Source organism: Perissodus microlepis, chromosome 9, assembly GCF_051167445.1.
Source record: "Perissodus microlepis isolate ML-2025 ecotype Zambia chromosome 9, ASM5116744v1, whole genome shotgun sequence".
NCBI lineage: Eukaryota > Metazoa > Chordata > Actinopteri > Cichliformes > Cichlidae > Perissodus > Perissodus microlepis.
In genome coordinates, this window is record NC_140469.1 from 19498748 (window position 1) to 19510130 (window position 11383).

The 11383-nt window shown below is 41.0% G+C and overlaps 1 protein-coding gene across 2 annotated transcripts in view; it reads right to left on the minus strand.

Annotated features, from left to right (window-relative positions):
• The window catches only part of ptprn2 (protein tyrosine phosphatase receptor type N2), a 160909-nt gene extending 149950 nt beyond the window's left edge, over positions 1 to 10959 (minus strand). For both annotated transcript variants that reach the window (XM_084939480.1, XM_084939479.1), the window contains exon 1: positions 10614 to 10959. In XM_084939480.1, the coding sequence (XP_084795606.1) occupies positions 10614 to 10725 (112 nt within the window). In that variant the 5' untranslated portion in view covers positions 10726 to 10959. The remainder of the gene's footprint in view (positions 1 to 10613) is intronic.
• Between the last annotated feature and the right edge of the window lie 424 nt (positions 10960 to 11383).

Genomic DNA, 11383 nt, shown 5'->3' on the forward strand with positions numbered 1-11383 from the left:
GGAAAAACCAAATAAATATAACGCAACATAAACTGAACAAATAGCATTCCTCCTCTAATATTTTACCTTACGTGCTTCTGCATAATCACCCCATTGCAAGATGAATATCAATATTAGGCTATCGAGAAGGAAAGGCAGTCTATATTCAGGTGGATTTTAAATGCTGAGGTATTCAGCAGTATCCAAGTCCCATTATTTAAATTTGGGGCCCCCAGGGTGACCGCAAAGGGGGTTAAAACACACTCATTTTAAACTATTTATGCTACCAACTAGTGCCATAAACAGAAATACGGATGTTTATGTCCTGTTAGAAAAAACGTTTTTCTCTCGATGGATGGTTGTGGTTTAAAGAAGCCAGTTGAGGTGGTTTATGTATCTGACTGGGATGTCTCCTTGATGGATTTCGGGGAAGGTGACTGGGAGGAGGCCACAGGGCATACTCCAGACTCAGTCGAGAGATTGTATCTTTCAGCAGGTTTGGGAAAGCCTCAGTGTTTCCCCTGATGAGCTGGAGGTAGTAGCCTGGAGAGGGAGGCCTTGACGTCTCTGCTGAGAGTGTTAACATCGTAACCTGATCCCAGAGAAGTGGCAGAAGATGGAGGGATGCACGTACGAACAGTCGTTTTTTCTCATTAGTCCCCTATTTAAACTGTATTAAGCTTTAAAGTCATGATATACTGAGCTAGCTTATGATAGCTGTTAACTTAGCACTACAGCTTCTTATCAAAACACGACCACTTCTGGCACCAACAAAACACCAAGGTGGTGACCAAAATGCCAAATTCTTGGCCCTAAACAGAAAGTAGTCCATCAGCCAGGAGGCAACTTGGCTGATCATTAGCATTCATTAGGATTTGTGTTTCTGGTGACCTGATGAAAGGAAGCACTCTAATCCTGGGCCTTCTTTAAACCTCAGTTCTCTGTTAAATGCTCCACCTGCTTGCTGCTAATTGTACGTGCCATGTTGTTCTTTGTCTTTGCCTCAAAAGACGCTAAAAACCTGCCGATGAAAGAGCTTAGCAGGATGCTACCCAAACTTCCTAAGAGATGGTAGAACTAGCTACTGAATTTAGACCTCATCCACAAAAAGTAGGTGAAGTTGTGCACCTTCTTTGTTGTAGACATCATCTTGGGGGTTTTACAAATAATGCTCAATGATCCTTTTTCAAGAGCTGAAGGAGATATATGTTACTAATGTACTTCAAATGAGACAGTTGGTCACAAATATAGGAAAACATCCATCTCTCTGTTGCTTTTTTCCCTTCAAACAGTCATTTTCCTTTCCTGCTGCACTGAGAAATGGCCCAGAGTATTAATCAGCATCCCCCAAAGGCGAAACCGGAACGTTACTGCTTTAATCACAGCTGAGATAGTATAGATTAATTCCTGTGCTCAGCTCACAGCTTTCAGAATCCTCATTACTGTGTTATTGTCCTCATTATAAATCTTAGCTCCGCCACACAGAGGTGACCTTCACTCTGACCCCCTTACCAACACCAGTTAATTTGAACCTTGAGAAACGCCGTCCACTCCTTGTAAAAACCGATGACGTTTTTAACACTCGCCGTGTCAGGTGTGTGCAGAGGAGAGAGAGTGCAAAAAGGAGCACGTTCTTTGCACTGTTGTTGGCACGCAAGCGGGAAAACGCCTTCTTTGTTTGTGTTTTTAATCAACGTAAAGGTCCAAATGCGTCATGTTCTTACACCTGACAAGTCTCAGAGGAAGAAAGAGCCTCTACTGAACTATAAACTAATTTTAGCATCTAAAAGAAAAGCAGACTTCCCCTGGAACATGTCGCCTTCCTCGCCTCTCTGGCGGCACTCCTCCTCCTTGACCCAGAATATCTTCAAGGTTCACCTTGAACTGAAGAGAGCCTAACGAGATGTATTGTCTCGACACGTCTATCTTGACACAATTCTGACTTCATTCCTCTCATAAGCTGCCGACATTTGTCTGGAAAGACACAGGAACAGCCAGCCGCCGTGCTCCCAACACACTCCTCTGAGCATCTGTTGAATCACAAAGAAAATCCACACTTCGCCTGTTATCACACCAGCCGTGGAAGCAACCCAGGCCATGGATACACAGCCTGCTTTGTTTTACATTTTTTTCCTTGTACTTTCAAGGGTACAATTGTGAAATCAACTAAAAACTCAAAAATACCAGTTTCCCAAACTATCTGAAAAACAGCGTCGCTCAAATAGCTTATCAGTCTGCGATTCATGTCATCCTGAAAACAAGACTTCCAGCAGCTGTGTGCCTGCACAGTGTGGCTGAGAAGAGGTCCTTTACAACACCGTATGCGCTTTATTAGCGAGAATCAATAGATATATATTATATTCAGCAACAGATGATGGCAGAACTGTTAATGTTAGATCAGTTACACTCGTACTGAATGCTGCAGCTGTTGAGTTTATTAATTTGGAAAAACAGGCTTTGCAAATAGCACACCAAATGCTTATTTAACCATCATGTGCTGCCATGTGCACAAAGAGGGGGATGTACTGCACAATGAAAACTCATCCAATAAATGGTTTGCCATTTATTAGATGAGTCAAAGCCCTTAGTGAATTTTAGAAGGGCTCCTCATACGAAGTGTCAATAAAGGCTGAGCTGAAGGCCGGCGCTTTGGACTGACCCTCCACCAGACCAGTCAAGATGACTCAGACGTCCTGAGAGAAACGAAAAATGCACTGTGACCTTTACTGAGAGTAGGAGAGCCATCAAAGCCGGGTTTTATTAGTCTGGCATTCATATTAGTTCTCGTCCTTATATGAGTTTTAACTTAATTAGCAATTTTGGTGGCAGAGGAGTTTTCATTACTAGAAAACTCATACACATACATGCATGAGGTGTTTGACTATACCTTCTTCTGCTTTGGCCCAGAGTAAAATATCTCAACAGATGGATTACAGTGAAATCTGGTGCAGATATGTTTGTGCAGAAGAAGGTCTTTGATCACTTGTTTGCGTTATCTAGTAGCTTAACTTCCTCAGGTAAACTCTTCTCCGTTTTAGGCTATACACCTGTAAACATAACTGCCCACACTGGCACTATGAACTTGTTGTGGTTTAATTCAAAGCACCAAAGAGAACCTCCCAACTCCTCTTCTTCATACTTTTTTGTCAGCAGCAGATATTTCTGCATCAAATTTACATTTTCTTTGTCCATGTATTTATGGAATGCGCACATCAATTTCAGGGGCATGCCCACTTTATCTGACGGGTGGATGCTGACACAGGTGGCTGCTGTGTGCGAGCTAATTCGAACTACTGACAAGGACCTCTGGGGTGGGTGTCGGAAGTTGTACTGGTGTTTTTCAAGGAATTATCCAATAAATAATATGACTTTCTGTGTAGTTAATTGTACTGACAGCTAGGGGTGGAGGCTATAGCCTCAAAATTATATCACAAAATTTCAAGGAAATTTGCAATGATGATAATTATGGTGAATGCAGTTTGCAGGCAGCAGCATTTATTAGTGCAAATAAAATAAAGGGCGTTTTCCATCCTTCTTTTCCAATGAGCTGCTGTCAGTGATGACAGACTACCTCATCTGAACTGGCATCTATTGCCACAAGCAGCAGCAGTATTATAGTGCAATAGTAGTGACACACCATTATTTATAGTGACAAAGGATAAGTCAAAAGCAGAAATGTAGCCCAGGTAGTGTTTTCTCTGGAAATTTTAAGTATAAAACAACAGCTTAACACTTTAGTGTAGAGTAATTAAAGTAACTGAACTTTGCAACTCTTATATTGTCACATAATGCTGCTTTTCCATCATTTAACTGCATCAGTAATTCCCATCCATCGTTTGGTCTTTCTGTCATATTGAGTGCAGTGAGTGAGCGCTCCGGTGACACTCTGCTGAGTCATTTGTTTACTTTTGGGTCGCACATCACCAGCTGCTAGCACCTCCTCCTCGTGTGTCTTCATAGCTTAGTGGTACTCCTGGTGTTTTTTGTTTTTTTCAAGTGGTGAAACGAGTTTGTTGTTTCCACCTTTATCAGGAACAGTTTGTTTTTTTTAAATAGTGTACAAAGTGTAGCCTACTTTGTTGGAGGTTGATGAAGCAGTACCGCTCAAGACTGGCACCCGCTCTCGCTCTCAGACGTTCTCGGGCTTGTGTCATTGTGTGGGCTAGGAAACAAACTCGTGGTCTTGATAAACCACTGATATCATAATATTACACTTTTTTTGACCATGTAAAAATGTATTTATACCAGTATGTCTGGGGACAATATGATACGGCACAGCACGCTCTAGTTTTTAAGTGAAATTTCTGTAAATTCTAAATAAAATTGTCCCCAAAAATTAAATGAAAGCAGCCAAATTATTGAAATTGAGGCTTAAAAACGTCCAAAGCCTTTCTACTGTGTGATGACTGGGTTGATCTTTCATATACAGTCTGTGGCAGGGGTGGGGGAACTCCAGGTGTCGAGGGCCGGTGTCCTGCAGGTTTTATATGTGTCCTTGATCCAACACAGCTGATTTAAATGGCTAAATTACCTCCTCAACATGTCTCGAAGTTCTTCAGAGGCCTGGTTATGAACTAATTGTTTGATTCAGATCTGCTGACCCAGGGTGATATCTTAAACCTGCAGGACACCAGCCCTTGAGGCCTGGAGTTCCCCACCCCTGGTTTATGGTAACAGCTTCAAATACATTGCACCTGCTTCTATAGAGGTTTTGCATACTGCACTGGTGGACAAGTTAATGTGGCATTAACTTCATGGCAGTCACTGAGAAAAGGATTGCTAAAGTCCCAGTCACGCAGACCTACAGACTTGTCAGTGATCACCCCCTGGCAACCACCTGTTGCTATGGAATGATGTGTTTTCCCCAACTGGTGGCAAAAACGTCCTTGTGTTTGCTTTGGTCGCTAGCACGTTGCTGACGTCATAGTTTGAATGGAAGTGACTTGTCTACTAACCCTGTCCAGCTACTCTCCGAACTATAGCAAAACAGTGAAAAGTGAGACAGAGTGGAAATGGCGAGTCAAAGTTGTGCCGACCTGTTTCAAAATTCATTTGACACTTTTTTGAGTTTTTTAGTTAGCAAGTATTTGCAGAGAAACATGAAGAACTACAGACAACCACAGCATTCAGCAACCAAAGCAATGTCAAGAGGTTTTTGCTGCTTTGCACTGTTTGCCACCCAGTTCACCCAGTGACACCGAGCAGCCTCCAGAAACCGCTGCCAACAGGTTGGGGGAATGCGCATTTTGTGCCCTAGTGCCACAAAAAAGAAGACATCCTAAACCACGCGGCATAAAGGATGAAAAAAGACAACTTCCACTGAAGCAAGATGTCCTGCTTGTGGATGCAGACTTCACCATGTTCATAAGCTGTGCTGTAGTAAAATATCAATCCTAATACTGCTGCACATTTCGATCGTCTCTGTTGATTTATTACCACTATGAGATGCCTGATTACCACTCAGTCCTGATATCTATTGGATGACAGAGGGCTGTGGCAAAACACATACAGCTCAGCAGCCAGTTAATCAAATCCCACTTGTCTGGGTATGTTAGGCGGTGGCTGCTGAGAGCCAGCTGTAAAGAAAAAAACAACAGACAGACAGACAGCGCAGCCTTAAAGCACATCTACAATGTACACATTGGAGAAAGGTCACATATCAATCAATATATCCTCTAACACTCCTTAATTTGTGTGTAAAAAGTGTGTTGAAGGGGGGAGTGGAACAGATTTGCTCAGAGGCTGTCACAAGCCCCGCGTGTCCATGTTAAACTCTGCTCAGTCTGATCTCAGTGTTCCTGCTAGATTTGTGTGTGCATTATTAGAATCGTGACAACACCTCGATAGCAGCTAGACTGCTCTGCTTTCCCTTTATTAAATCCTCGGAGCTGCTCATAACCTTTAAAGGATTAATATTTCTTTCTTTTATTATTTACATATAGCAAATGTTGCTGAAAGTACATTTTTTTCTCAAAAGCAGCACCTGCAAGCTGGAGAAAAGCTACCTGCGTAGCTAACAAACACTGGGATTTTTTCAGTAGTTGTATTGGGATTCAAGTCACTGCCAAACCTCTGCAAACAAAGCAGAGATGCTGAACAGAATTTTAACAACAATCCCGATGGAAATACTGATCGCAAGGCACTAGAGTGTTTCTGCTAATTTTCTATTGGCTACAATCTGTGCTGGAGTCAATAAATTCATTATTTAAATTATGCTTTTTCTAACTTTGTGTAAACAAGGCATTAACCTTTCAGCACTCTTCAAATAAAGATGAATAGTTGCCAATCCTTTGATAAAAATCTTTCTGCCTCTTTCATCAATTACGAGCACAGCAGGCCGTCGCGTACACTGAGGCAAAATTAAAGTGTAAGAGTGCTGTTAAGCTTTTTAAATGCCGCTGCCTTTTGGTTAATTTACAAGTGCTGTGCTCTTGAATTACATCTCGCTTTCAAGGCGGCAGACTCAAGGCTGGTTAGTGAGTCACCTTGGTGGGAACAAGTTGGAAATGCGTTAACCAGTCCATGACCTCTCCCAGTCTTTGGAAGACCAGAGCATCCTCCCAGAAGAAGCCACTCAGACGTCAGCAGCTGGGTCAAGGCAACAAAATGGCACGCTGTGTGAGCGAATCTAAACCAATCGAAGATTTTAGTGCATCACAGAGACGACGAACAGCAAATACAGGAGGAATAAAGGGTTTAAAGTTTCAACAGTGGTGGGTAATGGTGGCATGTTTTAGGCTATTTTAGGCATTGTAGCTGCCAGGAGAAAACAACATTTAACTTTGGGGAAGTTTACTTTTAACTTCTTTAGGATTCAAGTTTTGCAGCCAAAATAGTTCAGGTTAGAAAGCAGAATTGCTGTAATTTAGTTTAGCGTTCTGCCTTTAAGCTGATTAATTTAGTAAATTACTACAACACGAACCCACAAAACATCAGTTAAAATACTTCCTAGAGTTGGCTTTATACTTTAAATACTTAAAATACTTAAGTATTTGGGAAAAAGTCCATCTACCAACAAAGCTGTTAGATGGATTAACTAAATTTTTCTTATTTACATTTCATTTACATTTGTAGTCATTCAATTTTTATGCTAGATGTATTTCTGACTCCACAGTTATGTTGCAACCAATTCGTTAAGGCTTTATAATTATGATTGTAAACGCTCCACAAGTTAAAATGCGATTTAAAACCACTAATATTTACTAGATATTGCTTCTCTTCTTATCTGTAGACAGTATAAAACATGGATGTAGCTCCTCAGTTCAGAACAGCCACAAATCTGCTGATGGCAATAGCTGTGGTTGTAAAAACACTTCTAGTCTGTTGGAAAACAGCTTTCAGTCTTGACATCTAAAACACTTTTCTGCTAAGTTCATGGGCCCAGTCACTAGTTTCAGGACATAATGAAAAGAAAATTTGTCTTTGTTGTAAATCTTGGCCATAGTATGTTGCAAAACGGATGATTACCTGTGCATCGAGCGAAGCAGCAAAGAATGAGTTTATTCTAATCTCGTGTTTCTATGTTTTTGCTGCTGTTATATTATTACCAGGGGTGGGAATTGAGAATCAGTTTAAGTAGGTTCAGAGGTGTCCAACCATCAAAATCCTCTGCCTCCAAGCTTATCAGGCCCTTATTACAATGCTGGCATGTTTTTCTGCCAGTTGCATTGATTCATTGATTAAGCCACAGAGTGTACAAAAAAGGTGCTTTCAGCCAATAATGACACACCCTATATGGACAAACATACTGGGGCACCTACACATTTCACCTGCTGGAGCTGCTCCGTCATTGAAACCCATGTAATGAAGTTCCCAACACACAGTTTTGGTGCTGATGTTAAAGATTATATTAAGGCTGAGCCTTTTGTCTCTATTTTCTTTTTGAACTCTGGAATCTGGTTAGATTTTAGTTCTTGCTACTTTTCTAATCCATTGCCCTGTAAATTTTTTTCTAGATTACTTTATATTTGATTCCCTGCATTTTAGTTCAAATTAGCCTTCCTGGTGTCATCGCATACATCGCTGTCAAGTGTTTGTCTCTGTTATGCAGTTACTCTCAGTTTTACTGGTCCTCTTGAGTCATTACTTTCATTTCCTTCAATATTGCCAGAATCAGTTTCAGCTGTGTCTTGTTACCCCGATGTTTCCAGTCTCCCCGATTACCTCCAATATTTAATCAAAGCCCCCGTTTTCCTTAGAATCTAGAATCGTAAGGCGTTCTTGTCCATCCATCTTTGTGCGTGGGAAATGAAATAACATAAATTCTGTGGTACTTTTATTTATTTATTTTTTTCTACTTTGTTTTGTTTTTTGTTTATGAAGTCTGCATTCGGGTCTACAACCTGCAAACCTTAACAACGTGATCTGCCACTTTGTGGCTCAGTTGTTGTGCTTCCTAAACACTCCTACTTTGCAAGAATATCTCTTACAGCTGATTGTGAAACATCAAATCTCTAGAGATGCAACGTTGGCCTCCTACCACAGCACCATACTCAAATTCAGTGGGCTCTCTAGAAAAACACATTCTTTCACAATGTTTGTAGAGGCAGACTTCATGGCTTGGTACTTGATTTTATACACCTGTGATAACGGGACTGAAAACACCTGAATTCAAAGATTAGGTGATGTTAGCCAGATACTTTCCCCCCACATAATGCAGCTTAAACCTGTATTCTTTCTAATAGCTAGCAGTGGGGGACTTGTACAGCTTTACTTGATCTATGACCTCAGTAACACTCCCCCGATAAGTCAATGGTCTCGTCACCAGTTTTAAGTCTTCTTCTTTAATGTATTAAACATTTTTGTCCTATTTATTGAAAAACAACCAATCAAACAGGCTGTGCCTATCTAGTGATGTCATAGTGCCATATCAGTCTTTTATATACAGTCTTTGGCGTGCGTCTTCTTTTCATTCTACAAAGAACATTTATCAGGAATCAATAGTTGAGTTGACCTGTATGCAGAATCGATGAAAACACTAATGATCACTAATGCTCATCTCTTTATTCCCACACAGCAAATAATAGGTTTGGATAACTGCTGAAGTGTCTCAGAGGTGGAGTCTTTGAGCCAATGTGGAAAATGTTGTGCGTATGGACATAAATTCACACCACTACTTAAAAATCACAGCCATTAACTACATTTTCAGAGCTTGTAGCTGCAGACTTATTTTCTCCGTCTGGCTTTCATGTGCTCTCAGACATGCAGGATGTATACACCCACACACAGCGTGCTCTCACCGTCTCTCCCACACAAACACAACGATGTGGTTATTTTTAGATCAAGACACATATATATTTATATAAATATATACATATGGAGAGAGCTTTACATATGCTATATAAATAGAGTCACATCATGAGTGCACTTTGATCCAAATCTTCCCTATGACATGGCATAATCCGCAGTGGGGCTCATTAAAAACAATAACCATCCCCAACTCTCAGCCACACTCTGACAATGGAGACCTCATTCACACACACAGAAAAACACTCTGAGAATTCAATGAGAGAAATGCACTCGGGGAATATGAGCACTGACTCATTCAGTGAATTTGAAGAATAAATTAGCCAACTTGCAGGGAGAAAAACCCAGTGAACAAAAGGGTAAGTTCTGGGCTTTCCATATTATTGTATTTGTTAATCTGATCACTTAGAATATGTGTGTTTATATGAGAAAATAAGAAAACAGGTTACCAAAGGGCTTCCTCCTGTTCTAAATATACAGAATATGATGCAGCTCAGTGTCTGTATGAATCATCAGAGCAGAAGAGGCGACCAGAGACCTATATTCGCCTCTAGCTCATGATAAAGTTTATGAAAATATGTGCTCCGCCTCCTGATCCTGGATCAGTACATCTGATTTTTTTTTCAGTGTAAATGAGCTCACACACTACTGAAGCAGGAAAATGAATCATTTAATCTCTCATATGTCTCATTAAACGGACACAATTATCACTGCGGCTGCTCCAATACATCACTCTTTGGACATCTGCCACTCTTTTCTTTCAAATCACAGAGCAGTGTCTGAGGCAGGGCTGGAAGAACAAATCAAGGGTAATGAAAATTTACCTCAGCCAAGTCTGAATATGAAACATAGCAATATGAAATATGCCCTCTTTTCCCGGGGAGCATATAGGATGTCATCAAATATTTAACTGAGTTTAAAATTGCATGCTCCTTAAGGGAACGTGTGAGTAATTTTTATGTGCTGGGAAACTGTTAAAGGCATATGAAATGGGATGCATTGCTAGAGATGTAGGAGGTAAAAGGTGGTCACACACACAAAAAGTGTTACAGGAAAGATTGTGTCCATGAGGCCTGAGAGGTTATGTAACTTTTCCCTGTTCAGGTTTCATCCAGTCTTGCCCACGGCACAGGTAAGTTTGCACCAAGACGGTGATACACTGTTTGCAGATACCGACATTATGAGTCTCAGCATGCATTAGGAACTTTTCTGCAAAGAGAGCAACTGTTTATATTAGAGATCGAGCCAAAAGAGGGCAACTCGGGAGGATATAGCACCACGGACAGAGCCTGTGAGCGTATATACAAAACAAAAACAACTAAAAACCCAAAACACTTGATATGTTACAAAAAAAGAGCAATAACAGAAAGTGGAGCACAGCTACTTACCAAATTTTCTGTCGGCGAGGGCAGGTGAGGAGCAAAGGCTGACAGCCAATGCAGCGAAGAGGACGGGACACCAGACTGAATCCATACCGCTCCTGCCTATACTCCAATCCATCGCTCACCTCCGCTAAAACAGCATGTTGTTTTACGCCAAACTCAAAGTGTCGGCCGCTCGGAGGAGACTCACAGAGAGAGCATGTCGGAGGGCTCAGATAATAATAATAACAATACGAAAAAAACGGGTAGAAACTGGAGCCGAAGTGGCTAAACGGCAACACAATACAGGCGTTGTTTCAGCACCACAAACAGCAACCAGCCTCACGGAGGAGCCCCTCCTAAGTTTCTGACGTCAAACACACACATGGTGAGGAGGGATGATGCGTGCAGCATGCAACCGAGCCGGGAGGGGTGCATGGATGGAAAGGAGAGGGGAGATGTGAATGATCACTGCCCGAAAGCCTTGCAGCCAACATACAGAAACCGGGGTGGGGGGTGAAAACCCCCACATCTTCAGATTGATTGATAGGACTGATTAAGATGACTGGGGGAAACAAATGACGCGCACTGCAGGGGAGTTACAGAAATACTGCACATGAATATCAATGAGTGAGCTGCTACTACATTTCTAGAGTACAGGTGCATTAAAATAATATAATATACATTTATTATTTATATGATATTTATAATAAAATAAATACAGGGCTAATATTAACAAAATATATATACATATATTTCATTTTATTTAATTTACTTAAATTTTTTAGCTTTAAACT